Source organism: Stomoxys calcitrans, chromosome 2, assembly GCF_963082655.1.
Source record: "Stomoxys calcitrans chromosome 2, idStoCalc2.1, whole genome shotgun sequence".
NCBI lineage: Eukaryota > Metazoa > Arthropoda > Insecta > Diptera > Muscidae > Stomoxys > Stomoxys calcitrans.
The window spans coordinates 140,789,866-140,817,775 of NC_081553.1; the positions used below are offsets into that span (position 1 = coordinate 140,789,866).

At 36.9% G+C, this 27,910-nt stretch overlaps 1 protein-coding gene across 11 annotated transcripts in view; it reads right to left on the bottom strand.

Moving 5' to 3' along the window:
- Positions 1 to 27,910, bottom strand: part of LOC106093003 (fasciclin-3) — a 649,496-nt gene that overhangs the window by 534,025 nt on the left and 87,561 nt on the right. For 9 of the 11 annotated variants that reach the window (XM_059363882.1, XM_059363878.1, XM_059363877.1 and 6 more), the window contains exon 2: positions 10,605 to 11,581. In XM_059363882.1, the coding sequence (XP_059219865.1) occupies positions 10,605 to 10,647 (43 nt within the window). In that variant the 5' untranslated portion in view covers positions 10,648 to 11,581. Of the gene's footprint in view, positions 1 to 10,604; positions 11,582 to 11,690; positions 11,729 to 27,910 lie in introns of those variants that run through there. The other 2 variants (XM_059363883.1, XM_059363879.1) reach the window with 2 other exon arrangements.

A 27,910-nucleotide genomic window follows, 5' to 3' on the forward strand; every position in this document is an offset into this window, starting at 1 on the left:
CTGTGCCAAGTATGGTTCAAATCGGACCATAACCTGATATAGCTGCCATATAAACCGATCTTGGGTCTTGACTTCTTGAGCCTCTAGCGTGCGCAATTCTTATCCGATCAGAATGAAATTTTGCACAACGTGTTTTGTTATGATATCCAACAACTGTGCCAAGTATGTTTCAAATCGGTCCATAACCTGATATAGCTGCCATATAAACCGATCTTGGGTCTTGACTTCTTGAGCCTCTAGAGTGCGCAATTCTTATCCGATTGGAATGGAATTTCGCACGACGTGTTTTGTTATGATACCCAACAACTGTGCCAAGTATGGTTCAAATCGGTTCATAAACTGATATAGCTGTATTTTCCTTCCAATGAATAGATGGTAAATTGAAATCTCCAGTTACAATTAGTGAGTCCATTGGTTTAGAAAGACTTAGCACAGATTGGATAGCTGCTAAGCGTGCTTTATAGATTTCAGTAGTAGATCCAGGAGGAATATATGAACAAGTCAAAAATAACAAGTAAAAGCGTGCTAAGTTCGGCCGGGCCGAATCTTATATACCCTCCACCATGGATCGCATTTGTCAAGTTCTTTTCCCGGCATCTCTTCTTAGGCAAAAAAGTATATAAGAAAAGAGTAACTCTGCTATTAAAACGATATCAAGATATGGTCCGGTTCGGACCACAATTAAATTATTATTGGAGGCCTGTGTAAAATTTCAGCCAATTCGTTTAAGAATTGCGCCCATTGGGGCTCACGAAGTAAAATAGAGAGAACGATTTATATGGGATCTGTATCGGGCTATAGACCGATTCAGACCATAATAAACACGTTTGTTGATGGTCATGAGAGGATCCATCGTACAAAATTTCAGGCATATCGGATAATAATTGCGACCTCTAGGGGTCAAGAAGTCAAGATCCCAGATCGGTTTATATGGCAGCTATATCAGGTTATGAACCGATTTGAACCTTATTTGACCCAGTTGTTGAAAGTAAAAATAAAATACGTCATGCAAAATTTCAGCCAAATCGGATAGGAATTGCGCCCTCTAGAAGCTCAAGAAATCAAATCCCCAGATCTGTTTATATGACAGCTATATCAGTTTATGAACCGATTTGAACCATACCTGGCACAGTTGTTGGGTATCATAACAGAACACGTCGTGCGAAATTCCATTCCAATCGGATAAGAATTGCGCACTCTAGAGGCTCAAGAAATCAAGACCCAAGATCGGTTTATATGGTAGCTATATCAGGTTATGGACCGATTTGAACCATACCTGGCACAGTTGTTGGGTATCATAACAGAACACGTCGTACGAAATTCCATTCCAATCGGATAAGAATTGCGCACTCTAGAGGCTCAAGAAATCAAGACCCAAGATCGGTTTATATGGTAGCTATATCAGGTTATGGACCGATTTGAACCATACTTGGCACTGTTGTTGGATATAATAAGAAAACACGTCGTGCAAAATTTCATTTCAATCGGATAAGAATTGCGCACTCTAGAGGCTCAAGAAGTCAAGAATTCAAGACCCAAGATCGGTTTATATGGCAGCTATATCAGGTTATGGACCGATTTGAACCATACTTGGCACAGTTGTTGGATATCACAACAAAACACGTTGTGCAAAATTTCATTCTGATCGGATAAGAATTGCGCACGCTAGAGGCTCAAGAAGTCAAGACCCAAGATCGGTTTATATGGCAGCTATATCAGGTTATGGACCGATTTGAACCATACCTGGCACAGTTGTTGGGTATCATAACAGAACACGTCGTGCGAAATTCCATTCCAATCGGATAAGAATTGCGCACTCTAGAGGCTCAAGAAATCAAGACCCAAGATCGGTTTATATGGTAGCTATATCAGGTTATGGACCGATTTGAACCATACTTGGCACTGTTGTTGGATATAATAAGAAAACACGTCGTGCAAAATTTCATTCCAATCGGATAAGAATTGCGCACTCTAGAGGCTCAAGAAGTCAAGACCCAAGATCGGTTTATATGGCAGCTATATCAGGTTATGGACCGATTTGAACCATACTTGGCACAGTTGTTGGATATCACAACAAAACACGTTGTGCAAAATTTCATTTTGATCGGATAAGAATTGCGCACGCTAGAGGCTCAAGAAGTCAAGACCCAAGATCGGTTTATATGGCAGCTATATCAGGTTATGGTCCGATTTGAACCATACTTGGCACAGTTGTTGGATATCATAGCAAAACACGTCATGCATTTCGTTCCAATCGGATAAGAATTGCGCACTCTACAGGCTCAAGAAGTCAAGAGCCAAGATCGGTTTATATGGCAGCTATATCAAAACATGGACCGATATGGCCCATTTACAATACCAACCGACCTACACTAATAAGAAGTATTTGTGCAAAATTTCAAGCGGCTAGCTTTACTCCTTCGGAATTTAGCGTGCTTTCGACAGACAGACGGACGGACGGATGGACAGACGGACGGACGGACGGACAGACGGACGGACATGGCTAGATCGACATAAAATGTCACGACGATCAAGAATATATATACTTTTTGGGGTCTCAGACGAATATTTCGAGTAGTTACAAACAGAATGACGAAATTAGTATACCCCCCATCTTATGGTGGAGGGTATAAAAATAAACTATATAAAAAGTATAAGAAAACTGGTACTGCGATGGACTTTTCCAAATACTCTGTTGTTCGATCTGAATATAACATCTGCAATAAGATCTCATACGACACTTATTTGTCGAATATAAAAAGTCAACTACAAGTAAACCCTAAGTCTTTTTATAAATTTGTAAACTCTAAACGTCGGTCGAATACTTTTCCAAAAGTTTTGAAATTTGGAGCCATCGAAGCGGATGATGACCTTTCCATCAGCAATATGTTTGCAGACTTCTTTGCCACTACTTATTCCCGGAAAACATATAATAAAACTAATGAGCCCTCCCAAAGCTTCTACGGAAATAGCACGATATCTGTTCCACTAACAACATCTAATACTATACAGCATTATTTGAGGAATATGAAATGTTCCTACAATCCAGGTCCAGATGGTATCCCTAGCAATATTCTTAAGCATTGCGCAAATTCCCTGTCCGGTGTTCTCTAAATATTGTTTAATGAATCTTTACGGAAACAATATTTCCCTCCATTATGGAAAAATTCTTTCATTATACCCCTGTTTAAAAGTGGATGTAAATCTGAAGTCACCAACTACAGAGGAATCGCAAAGCTTAGCGCTATTCCGAAACTTCTTGAAAAAATCATCACTGACTCACTGTCTCATCAAGTTTCTTCACTGTTATCACGATATCAGCATGGATTTCGTAAATCATACTCAACTGTAACAAATGTTTTGGAATTAACTACAATTGTAAACGAAGGATTTAGAAATCGTTTGCAAACTGACGTTATATATACTGATTTTAGCAAGGCTTTTGATAAGGTAAATCATAGTCTTCTATTACACAAGCTAGACCTCCTGGGGTTTTCAGACTCGTTGCTAGCATGGATATCAAATTACCTGTCTAATCGCATTCAAACTGTAAAATTTAATGATTCTGTTTCTAAAACTATTGATGTTTTATCTGGAGTCCCACAAGGTAGTCATCTTGGGTATATTTTGTTTTCATTATTTATTAATGATCTACCATCCACTGCCACTATCTCTCGAGTACTTATGTATGCAGAAGATGTTAAACTTTTCAAAACCATTCAAAATGACACAGATCAACTGAATCTACAATCCGACCTTGACCGATTATACGATTGGTGTCAACTGAATCTAATGGAATTGAACATAAAAAAATGTAAACATATATCGTTTTACAGATTAAATCATCTAACAACAATTTACTCTATAAACGGTTCGCCCCTAGAAACTGTGGAATCAATCATGGATCTTGGCTTCTTGTTAGATCAAAGGTTAAACTATAGATCACATATATCTTTGACGATCAATAAAGCCTATGGTTCTTTAGGATTTGTTAAGCGTTGGAGCAAAGAGTTTGTTGATCCAATCGTCACAAGAAATCTATACACATCCCTTGTTCGACCGATACTGGAGTATGGTTCTATAATATGGTGCCCAAATTATAAAATCCACTGCAATTCAATTGAGTCTGTGCAAAAACAGTTCGTGTTATTCTGCTTACGTAGACGTAACTGGACATTTAATACTTTACCATCTTATAAAGAAAGATTAAATTTGATCAAATTGTCTTCGTTGGAAAGTCGGCGTACAATGCTGAATCTGAATTTCATGTTAAATATACTATACGGAAACTTGAAGTCGGAGTTTCTGTTGGACCACATCTACTTGAACGTGCTGCTGAGACCTTCACGAAATTTTAATCTTCTTCATGTTGAATACTATCGTACGAATTTTGGGAACAATGACCCATTTCGGCGTTTATGTGTTGAATTTAATAAATTTTACAATAATATAGATCTGTGCGAAAACAAATATTCTTTGAAGAAAAAGATTATTATTTTGATGAATTCGTAGTTATTAAGCTTAGTTTGTATATATTGTATATAGTCTAGTCTGTAAGGATTATAATATCTATAGACTAATAAATAAAAAAAAAAAAAAAAAGTTAGCAACTTGAAATTTTGCACAGATACTAAGCATCAATGTAGGTCTTTGGGTATTACAAATGGGCCATGTCAGTTCAGATTTAGATATAGCTCCCTATAAACCATATAAACCACGCTTTAATTGTTATTACTTAGAGCGTACAACAAGCCGATCACTTGCTTAGGTATATGTCCATAGTGGCATGGATCGGATGAATATCCGTGCCCTCGTTTTAATCTGACCTAGGAGTACGACTAAATATTTGTACGTTTCGACTTATTCAACCACTTTCAATAAGCGTTTCGCCAGTTGTAAATGTGCACGATCGGTGAAGACAATCAAAATTATGGCAAATTATTTTCAAATCACTTGTTGGTCTGATGTGCAGAAATTTCATTTTGAAGGAAAATTCTTAAATTTCAGCAATCAAGAACAAGCATATCAATTTGCCCACCATATCTACAGCCTCCTAAGTCAATTCCACAGAGTAGGGAATTTGAGTCCTGGAATATTGAAAACTTCACTGCGGCATTTGGGAATTTCCTTTTGTTGAAAGTGCAATTTTTGTTCTTGAACACAGCCTCCATCCTCTAATATAGCGTCGTCAATCGCAATCACTGAGGGTTAAACAGGAAGACATAGGCAATAAAACAACTCTCTATCACTACATAAAGGCGGCTGTATATCATATCTAACGTCATAAATATTGAATACATTCATGGGCCTATAAATTTTTATCAACGCAGAATCGATAATAAAAAGTTAAATAAACATTAGATTTTACTTGAATTCTCTTCTCGGTTTAATGTGGCGAATGTTTTCATTTATAGAAGTGTTGAAACGTGTATATTCAGACGCATGACCTTGTGTTAGGGTTTTGATGTGTGTGTGTGTGTATCTCAATTTATTTGTATACAAGAAAGCGATAAAAAGTTATAATGAAATTTAAATGAATTTAGCCATATCTTTTTATGGGAAATGTTTAAGGCTTTAAATCTGCCAAAAAAAAAGTACCCAAGCAAGACATGCTGCCAAAAAATATTTCCTTTGTCGCTGCCGTCGCCGCCGCCATTGCGAAATACGCGCCTGGTTTGTTAATATTTTTTAATGTCCATACAGTCAATATGAATTTTTGGTTAAACAAAAGTTTCGGTGGCTTTAATCTTCAGTGAGGCGCATCTGGTGCCAGTGGAACATAAAATTTTAAGTATTTATTGGATTAATGTTACTGTGGAAAATAAACAGATAATATTTTCGGTAATTCAGAGCGAAACGAAGTCCTCAGGTCCATTATCCCTTTTAATTGCCTCTTCAACAAATATTTGAAATAACCAAATACTTAACATCAATTAGACAACATAATCGTACATTAATTAGCCGAATTTGTATTTGAATTTTGGGCTTGGATAAATGTTTGAAAATGTTTTCAAACCCATTAAGAGATTTTCATACACGCTACCAAAGGATGGGTGTGTATTTATTTTGCGTCTGCATTTGTAACATATTGAAATACCAATAGCCGACCACACAAAGTATATACAGCTGTGTTCAAAATAATAGAAGTGATACCACCTCATATTTTCACAAGACAAATTTGTTGTTATACAATATTAACATCCAAATTAATTGACATTCTAAGAGTATTTAGTAAGAAGTAAAATTACAAATATAACCTTATTATAAATAATTTATTATATTATATATTTAATGCTATGGATTATTTTCTCGTTTGGTATTTGAAGGACCTTGTTAAAAAAATAGAAGTATGAATGTTATGTTACAAAATTATATAAAACAAGTGAAAATGAATATAAACAAATAAAAGCGTGTTAAGTTCGGCCGGGCCGAATCTTATATACCCTCCACCATGGATCGCATTTGTCGAGTTCTTTTCCCGCCATCTCTTCTTAGACAAAACAGGATATAAGGAAAGATTTGCTCTGCTATTAGAGCGATATCAAGATATGGTCCGGTTTGGACCACAATTAAATTATATGCTAGAGACCTGTGTAAAATGTCAGCCAATTCGAATAAAAATTGCGCCCTTTGGTGGCCCAAGAAGTTAAATAGAGAGATCGATTTATATGGGAGCTGTATCGGGCTAAAGACCGATTCAGACCACAATAAACACATATGTTGAAGGTCATGAGAGAATCCGTCGTACAAAATTTCAGGCAAATCGGATAATAATTTCGACCTCCAGAGACCTCTAGAGGCTCAAGAAGTCAAGATCACAGTTCGTTTTATATAACAGCTATATTAGGTTATGAACCGATTTGAACCTTATTTGACACAGTTGTTGAAAGTAAGAATAAAATACGTCATGCAAAATTTCAGCCAAATCGTTTAGGGATTGCGCCCTCTAGAAGCTCAAGAAGTCAAGTCCCCAGATCTGTTTATATGACAGCTATATCAGTTTATGAGCCGATTTGATTTGTATTTGGCACAGTTGTTAGATATCATAGCAAAACACGTCGTGCAAAATTTCATTCCAATCGGATAAGAATTGCGCACTCTAGAGGCTCAAGAAATCAAGACCCAAGATCGGTTTATATGGCAACTTTATCAAAACATGGATCGATATGGCCCATTTACGACCTACACTAATAAGAAGTTATTAGTTCGGAAGTTAGCGTGCTTTTGACGAAAGACGAACGGACGGACATGGCTAGATCGACATAAAATGTCGCGACGATCAACAATATACATACTTTATGGGGTCTCAGACGAAAATTTCGAGTAGTTACAAACAGAATGACGAAATTAGTATACTCCCATCCTATGTTGGAGGGTATTAAAATAAATAAATACGTCATGCAAAATTTCAGCCAAATCGCATATGGAATTGCGCCCTCTAGAAGCTCAAGAAGTCAAGTCCCCAGATCTGTTTAAAAGACAGCTGTATCAGTTTAGGAGCCGATTTAAACCATATTTGGCACAGTTGTTGGATATCATAGCAAAAAAATTCGTGCAAAATTTCATTTCAATCGGATAAGAATTGCGCACTCTAGAGGCTCAAGAAGTCAAGACCCAAGATCGGTTTATATGGCAGCTTTATCAAAACATGGACCGATATGGCCCATTTACGACCTACACTAATAAGAAGTTATAAGTTCGGAAGTTAGCGTGCTTTCGACAGACAGACGGACGGACGGACAGACGGACGGACAGACGGACGGACGTGAATGACGAAATTAGTATACCCCCATCCTATGGTGGAGGGTATTAAAACAAAGAAATTAGGAAAAATTGTTATAAAGTTTTGTCTATAAAAATAGTGTGCTTAAATTTTGTCTCTATAAAATATTACAAATATGAAATTTTGTTAGTTGAAATTTTTGAAAAATCGGACAAAATTGCGGCTTGTAATAACTCAATAAGTCAAATCGGCTTAAATGGGTTTAATTGAGAGCTATACCAGGTTATAGACACATTTGAACCGTATTTTGCACAGTTGTTGGAAGCCATAAGCTAGATCTGGCTAGATCTACTAAGAATGTCGAGGCGATCCAGAATATATATACTTTACCAGCTGACCCGGGCCCGCTCCGCTGCGCCTTCGTTTACTTTATATGGAACAAAAGTTTCCTTGGAATATTTATTTTCGACAATTAGGAGCTTTTAGTGAAATACCATGCTACAAAAATAGTATATCGCTTGACTAACAATTTAACAATATAAGTGCCTTTGTCCGAATCCTATATGATTTTTATTGGTCTACGAATTTAAGTTTGGATGTAAGGTGTACTCCATTCTTAAAATACTCTATTTCAGCCCGATATTCTCATGATATCTGATTTAGGGGTGTTTTCGGGGGTGAGGTGGTCCCCCAGGCACTTGGTCGTGAAAACATATCAGCATCGTGCTCTTCTTTCAAAAACAATATATTTAAACCCCATATTGCCATTGATTTAGAGGAGTTTACACGATAAGGCATCCCGCAAACACATGGCCCAAATTCGTTTTCTAGTCTTAAATACCACATATTGGCATGGTCAAAAATTTTTTACCCTTTGCGGGGTGTTTTGGGGAAGGGGTGATTCCCTAAATACATGGTCCTACATTTGAATATCAAATTCGTATTCTACTTCGAAATACCTTTATTTGAGCCCCATTTTGCGATGGTCACTAAAAAATTGCTGCTTGTAGGGTATTTTGGGAAAGAAGTTGACCTCCAGAAAATTGGTCCCGAAAGTGGGTATCAATTCTTGCTCTACCCCCAATACCTTTCATTTAAGCTCCACATTGACATGGTTGGTAAATATGGCCGATTTAGGGGTGTTTTGGGGATTGGGGTAGTCCCCCAAATACTGAGCCCGGAAAAAAATGTCAGCAACGTGCTCTATTCTCATATATCTATAAATCATTTATTTGAACCCCATATTTTGGGAAAGGGGCTGGCCCCGGAAAATTGGTCCCGAAAGTGGGTATCAATTCTTGCTCTACCCCCCAATACCTTTCATTTAAGCTCCACATTGACATTGTCGGTATATATGGCCGATTTAGGGGTGTTTTGGGGGATTGGGGTGGTCGCCCAAACACTAAGCCCGAAAAATATATCAGAAACGTGCTCTATTCTCGTATATCTATATATCATTTATTTGAACCCCATTTTGCCATTGGCCTCAAAATTGGATATCAAATTCGATTTTAAATCTCATTTAAACTCCTTATTGCAAAAGTCAGCAAATATGTCCGGTTTGGGGTATTGGCCCTAAAAACTATAAATATTTAGTTCCACTCTCTTTACGACCCAAATTGTCTTGGTGAGAAAATATGTCCTATTTGGGGGTTGTTATGGTGGTGGGATGTCCCTTAGACAGTTGGTCCCTAATGTTGTTATCAGATACGTGGTCTACTCGCAAATACCTTTAATTTGAGCCCCATATTTCCACAGTCGGCAAACGTTACCGGCTGGGTGGGGTGTTTTTGGGGGATGGGCGGCCACTCAGTAAGTTGGCCTTGAAAATATATATCGGATTCGTGTTCCACTCTAAAAACCCTCTTATTTGAGCCTCATATTGCAAAGGTCAGCAAATACTTACTATTTGGGTGGTGTTGTGGGGGTGGGGTGGCCCCATAGACACTTTTCCCAAATATTTATATCAGATTTGTTCTTCACTCCCAAAGACCTTTCATTTCAGCCCCATATGGCTATGGTCGTAAATTTGTCCCCTTTGGGGGATGTTTTTGGGGAGAGACGGCCCCCAAACACTTGGTCCCTTATTTGGATATAAGATTCTAATTCTACACTCTAATAAATAAGTCCTGTTTGGGGAAGGGGTGGACCCCCAGAAACGTGGTCCTACATTTGGATATCAGATTCGTATTCTACTCGCAAAATACCTTTCATTTGCACTTATATTGCCATGGTCGGTAAATATGTCCGATTTAGGAGTGTTTTGGGGGTTGGGGTGGTCCCCCTAGCACTTGGTTCGACAAATGGATATCAGATATTTTTTTTTTATCCTAAATACCTTTCATTTAAGTCCAATATTGTCGTGATTGGTCTAAATATATGTTTGGTAGGTTTTAGGGTGGGGCAGCCCCCTAGGTACCCCATGAGAGCACACAAAATTTCGCTTAAATAGCACCACCCATCTCCGAGATCTGGCGTTTCTAAAAATTAGTGTAAGGGGGATGGACCGTAAAGAAAACGGTTCAGCCGCTTGATTTAAAAGTATTGGGTTATGAATCAATACTCCTATTATATTAAACATCTAGTTTGGGGGGAAAAATTATTCAATGAAATATTTCAAATAATTGTAGCTTAAATTAACTTTATTGTTATACAATTGAACGAATAGATTAATAATACATCCTACCTAAAAAAAAATGATAAAAAAATGTTTTTTTAGAGGATCACACTCCTATTATTTCGGATGTAGGTTTATTGTTTACTTTACAAAATTGTTTGATGGTATTTTATAAACTGATTAATAATATTTTTTCTTTATATTCTATAGATTTGCTATAGGATCTGAATATTTATAACAAAAAAAAGCAATAACTGTACTCACCAATCGCCAGAAGTGTTACCAAAAGTATGTAAATGCCATCCATGCTGAAACTCGGGCTGCTGTTTGTGTCAGTTGCGTGTCTGCTGTGCTGCGTTCCAACTGTTGAAGTCCTTTCAACTTTAAGTCAATTGCGATTTGTTGCTTAAGGAATTGCGAAGAGTTAAATATTTTCGAATTCACTTCAGTGCCTCAGACACAATTGTATATGGTTTGTTTGCCAAGCAGATTGCTTGATTTTAAGTTTAACGTATTTTCGTTTACTTTTTTTTTTGTTTTCGGTTGATTTTTTCTTCCACCTTTTTCACTTTTAGCGAAGTGGGTCTGTTCGTTGTGGAGAATTATTAAAGTTTTGATATTTTTTGTGTGCAGCAATTAGGGAGGAGGGGATAGCGCCACAGAAGGACGGGGCCGTATCATTTCAATTCACGTTGTTGGTAAATTGTGGTAAAGTTGCGCGTTTGTCCGGAAATCTTGTGTTCAGGTTTTTTTATTTCTCCATTTTGCGCTGTGTGAAAACAAAACGGAAATGCGTGAAATACGGCATTAGTGTGAGATATATTTTGCAGGAAAGGAAACCCGTTAAAATGGTTTTCTTCTTAACTCGTGGTTTCCTTGGCAAAGGTTGCTCACGGTAGTGTTCGAGGCAATGGGGTTTTTTGTTGTGTGGCCAGAATTGGGTGGCATGGACGCCGTCAGACATTTATGGATGGTGTGGCAAGAATACGCGTATCTATGATAAATGTTATGTATAATCATATTTTGCACTGGAACCAGCTCCTTCGAATTCTTTGGACTTGTTGTCGATGTTGGTTTTTTTTTGCTTTCTTCTTGCTCGAATGGTTCAGTTTATATTTTCACAACATTCGTTTTCACTGACACTTTTCATTTCTTTTCCGCTAGTTGTTGCATAATATGTGTTAAATTTTTTCACAGCTTTTCTCTGAATTTTTCCGTATTTCAATTTTGTGCGCCACTTTCTATGAAACGACACACACAAAAACCAGAAAAAAAAGGAAGAAAGAAAACAAACTTTATTTTTGCCATTTTATTGTTGTAGTAGTTTTTCAATTATGAAATGCATAAAACCTCGGAGTGGTTAGGTTGAATGTAGGTGCAGCAAATGTCGCCGTCCTCTCTTTCTCTCTGATACATGTGAATATATTCAATGAACAAGAATGCAAATTTTGTGCTTCTGGCAATAGTTCAAAGTTTTCTGATCTCCACATTTTCGACAATTTCTTAATTTCATTGCGAGTTTAAAAGTTAGAAAGTCAATAAATAACACATTCAAATAATTTCAAAAATCAAAAGGGTTTCAATTAAAACTTACACGCAAGAAAGTAAAACGTTTGAGACATTTTTACGGAAAACAAAATACTTTTATTACGAAGTTTTTCCTTTATTGTAACTGTGTAACGTTTCGTTTCAACAAATCAAATGTTAGCCATAAACGTAGTATTACCGAATGTAACTAACCCTTTAGCAAATTCGCCTACGGTAAAAGTACCATCCTCTTGTTGTAAAACCAAAAACTCTTAAAATACAAAAGTGTTTCGATAACCGCAGACGATTATTCGATTATCGGACCAATAATAATTCTCTCTTACTAGAGAGACAGGAGTGAGTATTTAAGCGTATAGACCAGTGATGGATACAATGAAAATTTTTGACAATTTTTTAAAGTTCCACCATAGGTAAGTCCATTGAAAAAAATCATTAGAGTAACATGGAAGGCTTTTAACATAATTTTGTTTCATAACATCGAAATAAATTCAAATATATTCTGGAAGAATTTCAATTACCAATTTAGATCTGCATACACTCAGAAAAATGCTTATCGTAAATAGGAGTTAAATACATAATACTCGTTAGTCCATGATATTTATCCACGATTAGTTAAAAATTCCGAAAGAGAGAGAAAATAAACGTTGTACGAATAAACTAACTACTCATGAGTATAGATAAATTAGCTTACAATTCAAGTGGTGTTAGTGGTTTTCCTTAAACGATTATTTTTGAAATAAGCGAGAATTATACTAAACGCTGCAAAAGCATATCATCGTTTACATACCTTTTCTGAAATTTATTACTGCATGAACTACTTAAAGATATAAAAATTTTTAGTTCAATATAACTAAAACCTTCATTCCCATTATCCTTTCTTGCCTTCACTAATACATGCTCGAAATTAAGAACAATTTAATAAACACACTTCAAATGGTGGCCTTCTAAGCATGACGAAAAGAAGTGAGAAAATGTTTTGCTTTTGTGTTGAAATGGGAAAATAGTCGAAGTCTCAACTAATAGTGATGTGGATGAATGCGTAGAGCGTCTGCTTTGTAAACGGGAGGTTCTTGGTTCAATACTCGGCTGGGACAAAATGTAAAGTTTTATTTAATTTATAATTGCAATGAATTATATTAAATTTGTATTCTTCACAATAGCTGAGCAATTGATAGCGTGGGGATGAGAGACAGGCAGGAATAAATGGGTTGCGAAATTAAGATGTGTCCAATTGGATGCTTCGGAGTGTTCAGAAAGAGAGATTTTTTCAATGATTTTGTCTTTCATTTTCAATGCTCTTTAGTTTATATTTTAACAGTGGGAACTTGAAAGTGGACTAATACTATTTATAATAATTTCGTAGCTATAAAGAAATTGTTGAACTCGCAACGAGCATATCATTCTTTAGCGCCATTGGAAGTTCAATATTTCCCAAATTTAGGTAACTTTAACTAGTGTTGAGGTTCAAAAGGTTTTGAGTGTATAATTAGTAAAAATTTAAAAAACGTTAAATTTAACTTGGTAGCATTTTCAGTATGCACAGTCTATTTTAAAATTGAAAAGAATATACATATGCATAAGCATTACGTTAAGTAATTAATTAGTAACGAAAATTTATTTGAAATCTCTAATAGCATTTTATGTATCAAGAATGAATGGTATTGTCTTTCATGTATCAAAAATGAAAGGTATTGTCAGTGTGCGAAAAGAACCTTACATTTGAAATACATTCTTGCAAGAATTAATCGTAAAAAACATGTACTTTTATCATAAACAAAATCCAACGTTTTTCAGAAAATAAGTTTACTTAGCGAAATTTTCTTTTATGTGAAACGATTTATTTTTTTGCGTGTGGAGGTAAAGACCATAAACCTTTGCAGACAAACTTCAGGGTCATTGTTAGAATTGAATGACTAAACCTTATTTACTATTGTTCGCCTTTCTTCTCTTGGAGATGAGATGTTCGCAGGATGACTTTTTGGCTCCACCCAGAAAACAGACTTGTTGCCTCAACGATTTGTTTGCCAACCGCAACTTTGCTGTAGTGACAACCAACGTTGGCTCTGAGGCTACTGTCTACAATAGTTTGTTATGATACCAAAAACAAAAATTGCTTTAAGCGAGCGTCGTCGTTCGGGTGCGCTGCGCTTATTCGTTCTTTTCAGCTTGCTGCCGCTCTCCCTCGGGTTTTTACACCCTCCACCATAGGATGGGGATATACTAATTTCGTCATTCTGGTATCACTTCCAAATACTGTGTTAGTAAGTGTGATTCAAATCGATTCATAATCTGGTATAGCTGTCATATAAAGCGATCTTGGATCTTGACTTCTTCATCCAATACAGCGCACAGTTCACCTCCCAGTTGGCTGAAATTTTGCATGAGGTGTTTTGTTATAACTTCCAATAACTATGCGAATATGGCGCAGATCGGTACATAACCTGATATAGCTGCCATATAAACCGATCTGGGATCTTGACTTCATGATCCTGTAGAGAGCGCAATTCTTATCAGAATGAACTGAAATATTACACAATGAAATATTACAATGTTCAGCATTCATTTATGGTCCGAATCGGACTATAACTTGATATAGCTTCAATAGCATAATCTTATTCAATATTTATTGTTTGCCTTAAGAGATACGTCGCATTGAACTCGACAAATGCGATCCATGGTGGAGAGTATATAAGATTCGGCCCGGCCGAACTTAGCACGCTCTTACTTATTTCCTCTCAACTTATTTCGCTTTAAAATTAATTCCATTAGTTTTGTGAGTGGTCGAGGGGAGATTTGAATTCATGATGTCATTTTTGGTAGTCTTTTACGCATCGTCTAACCTACTGACATCATTTTCCAAATGATGATGCAGGGCAATAAGCATTAATATGCAGTAATAAGTTTCCCAATTAAATTTAAATTTAAAAAAAGTGTAGAAACCATTAAAAAATGTTTCTTAGAGATATACATATATATATATATTTTTAAGTCGAATTTTCTTAAATAATTTTAAAGAAAAAATAATAGAAAAAATTGGTCGGCCGGGGGATTCGAACCTTGGTTTCCGTATTCTTCAGGGATATGTGAAGATTTTATGTGCAGTACTGACTGCCACAAGGATAGTTAGCACAACTACCGGTAAGGGGTTAGTAGAACCCCGGTATGGCAGTTAGCAAAACTACCGGTAGGGTAATTAGCAAAACTACAGTAAGGGTGTTGTGCTAACTATTTGTTGGTACTGCAGAAAATAAAACGTTGTTGATACAATTGGCAGAAGCAATATGCATTTATTTTTTATGGAAATGATAAATAGAACTAATATATCGGTATGTAGCATCTTCTTTTAACCCTATTTATTGTATTGTGGTTAAGATAGCAACTAAACTATGAAAATAACCAAACTGTGTCCAAACAATGGAAATTGATTTGACCTTATTATCTTATTGTTCTTATAATATAATTCCAACCAATGATTTCTCTGGGTGTGACTGCTGTACCGTTGTCGAATTAGGATCTGGGTTAGCCTGGATAGCTTCTATCTTGCTAGCCCAATCAACGGAATCCTTCCCGTTATTGGTGAGGGTCTTGGAATTGGTCGTTCCAAGCCTCTCAATTTATTTGAGAGCGAAGCGCCGTTTTATTCCTATACGAGGTGCCTAATAGCAGGCATGGGAATATGATATTGAACCAGTCTTATCATCAAGATGTGCGTCAGCGGTCTTCGTGGGAAGCCTCCGCAGACCAGTCGACTATCGGTGCAGCCACTCCACTAGTCGAATGCAGCTACTCTACTATTCGATTTAAAATTTCTCGAGATGAAGCGTTAATAATGGCATAATAAAGCAAGGCAATTGCAATCAATGGGCGGGAAGTGCCATGTGTAGGCCTTTAATACCCACACGCACAAATATAATTCGTTTCACACAAAGAAAATTAGACATAATTTGTGAGAACTTTGGACTTTGTTTACGATGAAAGTCCATGTTGTTTTGCGATAATTTATTGCAAGGTTTTGTGACTTATATAATGTTTTTTTTTTTACCCTGAAAATATCCCTCATTCTTGACATATAGAACATAGAATGATAAACTGAACTCATTCCAAAAGTGTACACGGATATTTAACAAACATGTTTGAGTATGTGAAAGACTCATACCAAGTTCCAATGGGGAACATACTTACCACACTCACAACTAGAACGGCATGAGTAGATTCTGAATACATTCCTTGCGGGAAACTTGAGATGGACCCAAATTTAGAAACCTTCACTTAGGCCTATAATTTTACTTCAAACAATGCAAAACAAACTCTAAACGTTGTTCTACATTCCGCCATTATAAAGGGTGACTTTCTAAGAGCTATAGGAAAGTTTAAAAAAAAAAAACCTAAAATTCAGAAAAATTTATGTTTAAAGATTATTTCATGAAAATGTTGACGTGGCTGCGCCTCAAATAGTCCATTTGCTTAGTCCAATTTTGACATACGCTTTCCAACATTTCGGGCGGCATCTCACGAATAAATGCTTCAATGTTATCTTCTACTGCGTCAATTGATGCGGGCTTGTCTGTATAGACGTGAGCTTTAACATAGCCCTACAAAAAATAGTCTAAAGACGTTAAATCGTTCGATCTAGGTGGCCAATTGAGCGGTCCCGAACGTGAAATAAAATTTTCACCGAACTCACCTCTCACTAAGTCCTTTGCTACCATATGTCGTGCAAGTCAAGCTCTTGCATTTTGAGAAAAAAAGTTGGATATTATCTCATGGTAGCGCTCACCATTCACAGTTACGTTACAATTCGCAACGTAGCTTTACGGTCCAATGATGCCAGCAGCCCCTAAACCGCGCTAAACTGTGACTTTTCGGAATGCATTGGTTACTCTTGCAATGTTTTAGGCTGATCTTCATTCCGAAATCGACAATTCTACTTATTTACGTACCCATTGATCCTACAATGAGCTTCGTCACTGAAGAAGAAGAAAAAGCGCGCGATGAACTTTCTTAACAGAACACGCATTTTGATAATAAAATTCAATAATTGCAAGCGTTGTTCGTTTGTAAGACGATTCATGGTTAAATTATACACAAAACTGAAGATGTTTGAAAATGAAGCAAAATACGAAACATACGTTAGCTGTTTAAACTAGTGTTGCCAAAAAGATAATAGCTAAAAAAAGCACACTTTATAAGCCCTTGCATCGAACCTTTTTCACTTCACAAATTCAAAAGAAGAAAAGAAACAAGTAAAAGCGTGCTAAGTTCGGCCGGGCCGAATCTTATAAAGGGTGATTTTTTTGAGGTTAGGATTTTCATGCATTAGTATTTGACAGATCACGTGGGATTTCAGACATGGTGTCAAAGAGAAAGATGCTCAGTATGCTTTGACATTTCATCATGAATAGACTTACTAACGAGCAACGCTTGCAAATCATTGAATTTTATTTCCAAAATCAGTGTTCGGTTCGAAATGTGTTCATTCACCGTAACGTTGCTTCCAACAGCATCTTTGAAAAAATACGGTCCAATGATTCCACCAGCGTACAAACCACACCAAACAGTGCATTTTTCGGGATGCATGGGCAGTTCTTGAACGGCTTCTGGTTGCTCTTCACTCCAAATGCGGCAATTTTGCTTATTTACGTAGCCATTCAACCAGAAATGAGCCTCATCGCTGAACAAAATTTGTCGATTCACTGAAAATGATTTCACTGAAAATGATTCACTGAAAATGATTTGCAAGCGTTGCTCGTTAGTAAGTCTATTCATGATGAAATGTCAAAGCATACTGAGCATCTTTCTCTTTGACACCATGTCTGAAATCCCACGTGATCTGTCAAATACTAATGCATGAAAATCCTAACCTCAAAAAAATCACCCTTTATATCCTCCAACATGGGTCGCATTTGTCGAGCTCTTTTCATGGCATCTCTTTTTAGGCAAACAAAGGATGCGCACTTAAGGGGCTGAATAAGTAAAATAGGGAGATCGTTTTATGGGGAAGCTGTATAAGGCTATAAACCGGTTCATACCATATTCGACATGTATGTTAAAGGTCATGGGACAAGCCGTTGTACAAAATTTCAGCCAAATCGGATAGTTCTTGCGCTTTTTATACCCACCACCGAAGGATGGGGGTATATTCATTTTGTCATTTCCTGTGCAACACATCGAAACACCCTTTAAAGTATATATTGTATATTCTTGATCAGCATAAAAATCTAAAACGGTCTGGACATGTCCGTCCGTCTGTTTGTTGAAATCACGCAACAGTCTTTAGAAATAGAGATATTGAGCTGAAACTTCACTCGGATCCTTTTTTTGTCTATCAGCACGTTAAGTTCGAAGATGGGCTATATCGGACTACATTTTGATATAGACCCCATATAGACCGATCCGCCGATTTAGGGTCTTAGTTTATTTATTATCCGATTTCCCTGAAATTTAAGACAGTGATTTGTGTTAGGCCCTACGACACCCGTCGTCAATTTGGACCAGATCGGTCCAGATTTGGATGTAGCTGCCATATAGACCGATCCCCCGATTTAGGGTCTTAGTCCCATAAAAGCCACAATTATTATTTGATTTTGCTAAAATTTGGAACAGTTGTGTTAGGACCTCCGACATCCTTACTCTTCCTTACTATATGGTGGATGCATCAAAAGTTCCCAGCCAAGCTCACTCAGTTTTTGGCGAATGACCAAAGATGTGTGCGGTCTAGCGTTGTCCTTGTGGGATATGACACCTTTACGATTGACCAATTCTGGTCGCTTCTCCTTGATGGTTGTATTCAATTTGTCCAATTGTTGACAGTAAACATCCGAATTAATCGATTGGTTCCCTGAAAGCAGCTCAAAATATACCACACCCTTCCAATGCCACCAAACAGACAGCATAACCTTCTTTTGGTGGATATCAGCCTTTGAAGTGGTTTGAGCTGGTTCACCATGTCTATCAGCACGTTAAGTTCGAAGATGGGCTATATCGGACTACATTTTGATATAGCCCCCATATAGACCGATCCGCCGGTTTAGGGTCTTAGTTCATTTATTATCCGATTTCCCTGAAATTTAAGACAGTGATTTGTGTTAGGCCCTACGACATCCGTCGTCAATTTGGACCAGATCGGTCCAGATTTGGATGTAGCTGCCATATAGACCGATCCCCCGATTTAGGGTCTTAGTCCCATAAAAGCCACAAATATTATTTGATTTTGCTAAAATTTGAAACAGTTGTGTTAGGACCTCCGACATCCTTACTCAATTTGGCCCATATAGGTTCAGATTTGGATATAGCTGCCATAGACATAGACCGATCCTCCGATTAAGGGTCTTAGGTCCATGAAAGTCACATTTATTATCCGATTTCGCTAACTTTGGAACAGTCAGTTGTGTTAGGACCTTCGACATCCTTCTTCAATTTGGCCCAAATAGGTTCAGATTTGGATATAACTGCCATATAGACCGGTCCTCCGATTAAGGGTCTTAGGTCCATAAAAGCCACATTTATTATCCGATTTCGTTAAAATTCACTGTTAGCAAAATTTCAGCTAATTCGGATAATAATTGCTCCCTGTAGAGGCTCAAGAAGTCAAGACCCCAGATCGGTTTATATGGCAGCTATATCAGGTTATGAACCGATTTGAACTTTTCTTAGCACAGTTGTTGAATGTCATAACAAAACACCTCATGCAAAATTTCGGTCAAATCGGATAATAATTGCGTCCTCTAGTGGCTCAAGAAGGCAAGACCCCAGATCGGTTTATATGGCAGCTATATCAGGTTATGAACCGATTTGAACCTTCTTTGACACAGTTGTTGGAAGTAAAAATAAAATACTTCATGAAAATTTTCAACCAAATCGGATAGGAATTGCGCCCTCTAGAAGCTCAAGAAGCCAAGTCCCCAGATCTGTTTATATGACAGCTATATCAGGTTATGAACTGATTTAAACCACACTTGGCACAGTTGTTGGATATCATAACAAAACACTTCGTGCAAAAATGCATTCAAATCGGATAAGAATTGCGCACTCTAGAGGCTCAAGAAGTCAAGACCCAAGATCAGTTCATATGACAGCTATATCAGGTTATGGACCGATATGAACCATACTTGGCACAGTTGTTGGATATCATAACAAAACACGTGGTGCAAAATTTCATTCCAATCGGATAAGAATTGCGCACGGTTCGGTTTATATGGCAGCTATATCGAAACATGGACCGATATGGCCCATTTACAATACCAACCGACCTACACTAATAAGAAGTAATTGTGCAAAATTTCAAGCGGCTAGCTTTACTCCTTCGGAAGTTAGGGTGCTTTCGACAGACAGACGGACGGACAGACGGACGGACATGGCTAGATCGACATAAAATTTCACGACGATCAAGAATATATATACTTTATGGGGTCTCAGACGAATATTTCGAGGAGTTACAAACAGAATGACCAAATTAGTATACCCCCATCCTATGGTGGAGGGTATTAAAAGGTAGTGTGTTTCAAAGACGCATAGAGCTATCAAAGTAATGCTATTCAGATATGGCAGCTATATATGTATATTATATGGCAGCTATATCTGGCTATGGTAGCTATATATTACATGGCAGCTATATCGAAACATGGACCGATATGGCCCATTTACAATACCAACCGACCTACACTAATAAGAAGTAATGGTGCAAAATTTCAAGCGGCTAGCTTTACTCCTTCGGAAGTTAGCGTGCTTTCGACAGACAGACGGACGGACGGATAGACGGACGGACATGGCTAGATCGACATAAAATGTCGCGACGATCAAGAATATATATACTTTATGGGGTCTCAGACGAATATTTCGAGTAGTTACAAACAGAATGACGAAATTAGTTTACCCCCCATCCTATGGTGGAGGGTATAAAAACTAAACGCATGCACCTGTTTTGCTTTTTCGTTTTTATACCCACCACCGAAGGATGGGGATGTAATGAGTGTGTCATTCCGTTTGTTACACATACTATAAAAACACGTAATTGGTAATTTAATAAAAACAAGTTTTGCATTTCCTTTTACGCTATTCCCACAACAATAATGATTTCCTTAAACGTTGTGTTTGAATAATTGTTGTGAAACTGGACAAGTCTAATGCTCAATATGTTGACAAAAAAAAAACTCTAGAACTTCATAAATCGGGGAATTTGTAAGATTTTTATTGCATGCAATTAATTAGCGGGCTTTTTTCTATAAGACTTAGTTTTATATTACTCTTACGTTTGTCGCTAGGACATTGAAACATCTAGTAGTGCACATCTTGGGCTGTTGAACTTTTTTTGCTATTTTTGAAAATCATTTGTATACCCTCCACCATAGGATGGGGGTATACTAAATAATTTCGTCATTCTGTTTGTAACTCCTCGATATATTCGTCCAAGACCCATATAGTTCTTTATCGTCTTATTACTGTTGGGATTGTAAATGGGCTATATCTGTACACGTTTTGATATATTGGGTTGCCTAAAAAGTATTTGCGGATTTTTTAAAAGAAAGTAAATGCATTTTTAATAAAGCTTAGAGTGGACTTTAATCAAATATATAATTTCCATTTTGTTCGATAACCTTTTGCCATCTTCCTGGCAAATTTAGTATTCCACGCTCATAGAACTTCTGGCCTTTATCTGCAAAAAACTGAACCAAGTGCGATTTTATAGCCTCATCATTGCCGAAAGTTTTACCATTTAAGCAGTTCTGCAAAGATCGAAATAAATGGTAGTCTGATGGTGTAAGGTCAGGGCTATATGGTGGATGCATCAAAAGTTCCCAGCCAAGCTTATTCAGTTTTGAGTAAGCTTGGCTGGGAACGTTGTCCTGGTGGGATATGACTCCTTTACGATTGACCAATTCTGGTCGCTTCTCCTTGATGGTTGTATTCAATTTGTCCAATTGTTGACAGTAAAGATCCGAATTAATCGATTGGTTCCTTGGAAGCAGCTCAAAATATACCACACCCTTCCAATGCCACCAAACAGACAGCATAACCTTCTTTTGGTGGATATCAACCCTTGAAGTGGTTTGAGCTGGTTCACCATGCTTGGACCATGATCGTTTTCTACTAACGCTGTTGTAAACAATCCATTTTTCATCTCCAGTTATGATTCGTTTTAAAAACGGATCGAATTCATTGCGTTTAAGGTGCATATCACAAGCGTTGATTCGGTTTGTTAAATGAATTTCTTTCAATACATGTGGTACCCATATTAAAATTGACGCCAAACAAACAAATGTAAACGAAATTTCGCGCACTTTTTTTCTAAAGCAAGCTAAAAGTAACAGCTGATAACTGACAGAAGAAAGAATGCAATTACAGAGTCACAAGCCGTTGAAAAAATTTGTCACCGCCGACTATATTATTACTATATTACCGGCAATTACTTTTTGGGCAACCCAATAGCTGCCAAATAAACCGATCTGGGATCATGATTTCTTGAGCCGCTAGAGAGCACAATTCTTATCCGATTTGGCTGAAATTTTGCATGAGGTGTTTTGTTATGACTTCCAACAACTGTATTAAGAAGGGTTCAAATCGGTCCATAACCTGATATAGCTGCCATATAAACCAAGGGCGCAAGTATTACCCGATTTGGCTGAAATTTTGTACAACGGCTTCTCTCATGACCTTTAACATACTTGTCGAATATGGCATGAATCAATTTATAGCCCAATACAGCTCCCCTATAAACCGATATCCCTATTTTACTTCTTCAGCCCTTAAAGAGCGCAATTCTTACGAGATTTGGCTGAAATTGTACACAATGGCTTCTTTCAATTCAATTTAACTATGGTCCGAAATGAACCATTTCTTGATATTGTTCCAATAACATAGCAATTATTTTCTTTTATCCTTTGTTTGCCCAAAAAGAGATACCGTGGCAAGAGCTCGACGAATCTGATCCATGGTGGAGGGTATATAAGATTCGGCCCGGCAGAACATAGAACGCTTTTACTTGTTTTTATTTTTATTTGGGACCGAAAAGCGTAAAATTTTTTATTAAGATAAGGCAAAAGTTTTTCCTTAGAAATTTATTCACTGAAATATAGTCTTTAGAAAAAAATCTTTAAAATATATTTTTAATTGGAATTTTGTCTTTAGGAAAAATTTGAATGAAAATTTTGACTTTAATCTTTATAAAATTTAGCGTGAGGTTTTTCATTTTATGTCTTAGTACGTGTGCTAAATTTTAGCAAAGTCTATTCAGATTTAGATATATGTAGCTCCCATATATTGGGTTGCCCAAAAAGTAATTGCGGATTTTTTAAAAGAAAGTAAATGCATTTTTAACAATACTTAGAATGAACTTTAATCAAATATACTTTTTTACACTTTCTTTCTAAAGCAAGCTAAAAGTAACAACTGATAACTGACAGAAGAAAGAATGCAATTACAGTGTTACAAGCTGTGAAAAAAAATTTGTCAACGCCGACTATATGAAAAATCCGCAATTACTTTTTGGGCAACCTATTATATCTTTCATATCATATGGCCTATAAGGCTGTAGTAGCCACAATTTAGGTCCTATCAATAGGTATGCAAAATTAAAATGTGACAATATTTCAACATAGGTTCCATGCATTAAAAGTAGTTCGCAGGCTCGGTGGTGTAGGGTATTATATAGTCGGCTCCGCCTGGCTTTTGCCTTTCCTTACTGGTTGTTTTTAGGTTACTATAAGATGGTCTAAAAAATTTCTCTTAAATCGCACCATCCATCTCTGAGATCTGGCGTTTTTGAAAATTAGGGTAAAGCGGTTGCATAAACCGCTTTTTGATAAGAAGTATTGAACCACTACTTCTGATAGAACACATTGGAACTCCAATATGCCTGTTAATGAAGTTACATAGACTTCTATACAGATGGTTCCAAACTAGACGACCAGGCAGCCATTAAATTCGTATTGAACGTATTCCTGAATTCAAAAACTCCCTCGGCTGTTGCAGACCTTTCAACGGGAGGTTGTGGCATTCCAAAATTATGTGGCCAAATCCAGACTTGAAGAGGATACCGCTTTCCTGTCGCTGGGTAGAACAGACGTCTCAGTTCCACTTAAGGTTCTTATTTCTTTGAGGACCGTCTGATTTAGCGGATGTGAACAATCGCAAGTTGTTGAACTTTTTAAAGCAGTCTGGATAGTTCAACGGCTGTAACTAGAAGACATCTTCCTTCTTCTGCTCCTGTGGTATTACCATGGACGATAACGTCTCAGTGAGTCCGATGGCAGACTGCCACTTAAACCTAACCTGACCTAACTGTATTAAAATTTGTGCAACAAAAAAGTTGCGTTTCGTGAATGAGTTACAAACGGAAAGACGATGTTAATATTACTTTGTAAAGGACACGATTGAGCAATAAATAAATACTTTTTGAAAAAAAATTATATGACCTTTTTTTATTAGACCTTGTAGATTGATTTTTATAACCTGTACTATGGTACAGGGTGTTATAACTTAGTGCATTTGCTTGTAACACCCAAAAGGAAGAGAGACAGATCCATTAATAAGCATACTAATCGACTCAAAAACACTTTCTGAACGGATTTAGCTATGCCCCTCTGTCTGTCCGTCCATATTAATTTGTATACAAAGTGCAGGTCGCAATTTTCATCCGATCGTCTTCAAATTTGGTACAGATATGTTTTTCGGCCTAGAGACGATGCGTATTGAAATTGGAAAAGATCGGTTCAGATAGTGAAATAAAAAAAAATCATTTGTGTGCGATAAAGTAATAGAACCTTTTTCTTAATATCTACTTGTAATACTTAAATATAATTCTCAAGAATAACATGTTGAATGAATGAACTACATATTACGAGGTTATTAGGTTACAACTCCAAACTCCATAAATGTATATATATATATAAATATATGTATATATATACGTTGCAACTCGAAACTCCAGAAATATATATATATATATATATATATATATATATATATATATAAAGGGTGATTTTTTTGAGGTTAGGATTTTCATGCATTAGTATTTGACAGATCACGTGGGATTTCAGACATGGTGTCAAAGAGAAAGATGCTCAGTATGCTTTGACATTTCATCATGAATAGACTTACTAACGAGCAACGCTTGCAAATCATTGAATTTTATTACCAAAATCAGTGTTCGGTTCGAAATGTGTTCATTCACTGTAACGTTGCGTCCAACAGCATCATTGAAAAAATACGGTCCAATGATTCCACCAGCGTACAAACCACACCAAACAGTGCATTTGTCGGGATGCATGGGCAGTTCTTGAACGGCTTCTGGTTGCTCTTCACTCCAAATGCGGCAATTTTGCTTATTTACGTAGCCATTCAACCAGAAATGAGCCTCATCGCTGAACAAAATTTGTCAAAATTTGAACATTATATTTAGCTGTCATATATTTTTACGGCCGATTTTTACTTCTAGAGCCACTGCAAGCGCATTTATTGACCAATCTTGCCAAAATTTTGTACAACGCTTTCTCCGACTACTACCACTATATCTGAGCAGTTTGCTCGAAATCGGTTGGGATATGTCGGATATACATATAGCTCCCATTTACATTACAGTTTGAGCATATTTGCTCGAATTGTTAAATAACCTATCTGCAAACATCCGCCAGGGTCCATCAAAATTGGTTCAGAATTAGATATAGCTCTCACTTTATACCTATAGTGTAGGTGTAGGATATCATAAAGTCGCCACCGCCCGACTTTAGCCTTTCTTTACTGGTTACGTATGAGATATCCATCAATAGAAAAAATATAAAATGACAATTCCTTATCTTGTTTTCGAATTATTTGTTTGAAATTGGGCTAAATTACATAAAAATTATGGTTTTTATACCCACCACCGAAGGATGGGGGTATATTCATTTTGTCATTCCGTTTGCAACACATCGAAATATCCATTTCCGACCCTATAAAGTATATATATTCTTGATCAGCGTAAAAATCTAAGACGATCATGTCATGACGAGACATGTCCGTCCGTCTGTCCCTCTGTCTGTTGAAATCACGCTACTGTCTTTAAAAATAAAGATATTGAGCTGAAAATTTTCAAAGGTTCTTTTTTTGTCCATAAGCAGGTTAAGTTCGAAGATGGGCAATATCGGACTATATCTTCATATAGCCCCCATATAGACTGATCCTCCGATTTAGGGTCATTGGCCTATAAAAGCCACATTTATTATCCGGTTTTGCTGAAATTTGGGACAGTGAGTTGTGCTAGGCCCTTCGACATCCTTTGTCAATTTCGCTCAGATCGGTCCAGATTTGGATATAGCTGCCATATAGACCGATCCTCCGATTAAGGGTCTTAGGCCCATAAAAGCCACATTTATTATCCGATTTTGCTGAAATTTGGAACAGTAAATTGTGTTAGGCCCTTTGATATTTCTCATTAATTTGGTGTAGATCGGTCCAGTTTTGGATAAAGCTGCCACATATACCGATTCTTGATTTCAGTTTTTGGGCCCATTAAATGTTCATTTATTGTCCGATGTCGCCGAAATTTGGGACAGTGAGTTAAGTTAAGCCCCTCGACATAATTCTGCAATATGTCACAGATCGGTTAAGATTTGGATATAGCTGCCATATATACCGATCTCTCTATTTAAGGTTTTGGGCCCATAAAAGGTGCATTTATTGTCCGGTGTCGCCGAAATTCAGAACAGTGAGTTAGGTTAAGCCCTTCGACTTCCTTCTGCAATACAGCCCAGATCAGTCCAGATTTGAATATAGCTGCCATATAGACCGATCTCTCGATATAAGGTTTTGGGTCCATAAAAGGCGCATTTATTGTCCGATTTCGCCGAAATTTGGGACAGTGAGTTAAGTTAGGCCCATCGAAATTTTTCTGAAACTTTGGCTAAATCGGTTTAGATTTGGATATAGCTGCCATATAGACCGATATCTCGATTTAAAGTTTTGGCCCCATAAAAGGCGCATTTATAATCCGATTTCACTGAAATTTGACACAGTGACTTATGTTAGGCTTTTCGAAATCCGTGTCGTATGTAGCTCAGATCGGTTTATTTTTACATCAAGCTACTAAAAAGACCAATATTTTGTTATACACAATTGAACAATGACTTGTACTTATAAGTATTTGGTCAAAATTGGAACATATTTTCATATAACTGCTATGGGACAAAAGGTATACAATTTTCACTGGATTTTGATGAAAGGTGGTTTACGTATATTCCCGAGCTGGTGGGTATCCAAAGTTCGGCCCGGCCGAACTTAACGCCTTTTTACTTGTTTTTTTTTTTTGAAAATCGAAAATAATTTAACTTTGAACGGCCATATCTTCTCAACTAAAAATGTGAAATTTCTATGGGTAGCATTTTCGAAATCGTTGGAAAGTTTTATATAAGACTTAATTTTGATTTTTACCACCTGTTTCCTTTGTCCGCGATGAAGTGCAACCATTTAAAATATATTCAACATTTCTTTGTGGCACTTCGAAAGAAAATTATATAATATTTTCAATAAATTTACTTTTCACCCACGTCACTTTTTAGCATTTTGAATAAAGTTAAAAAAAAAAAATTAAAAAAATATTGCGATTTTTGTAAATATTTCCAAAAAATTCTGGCCATACATGGGTAGCTCTAAAGGGGCTCAAGACGTAAAATCGGGAGATTGGTTTATACGGAAACTATATCAGATTGCGGACCGATTCAGATTAAATTCGTTACGTAGGTCATAGAAGTCATTGCGCAAAATTTTAACCAAATCAAACCAGAACTGCACCCTCTAGAGCATGAAGAAGTATAATCGGGAGATCGGTTTATATGTGAGCTATATCAGGTTTTGGACCGATTTAGACCATACTTAGCGCATCTGTCGAATATCATAGAAAACGTCATAGCATTTCAGCTAAATCGGGAAATCGGTTTATATAGCATCTATACCAAAACCAAATATACAATCTCAAACGACCTGCGCTAATGAAATTATATGTGCGGACATAGCTAAATACTCTTAAAATGTTAAGACGATCAAGAATATAT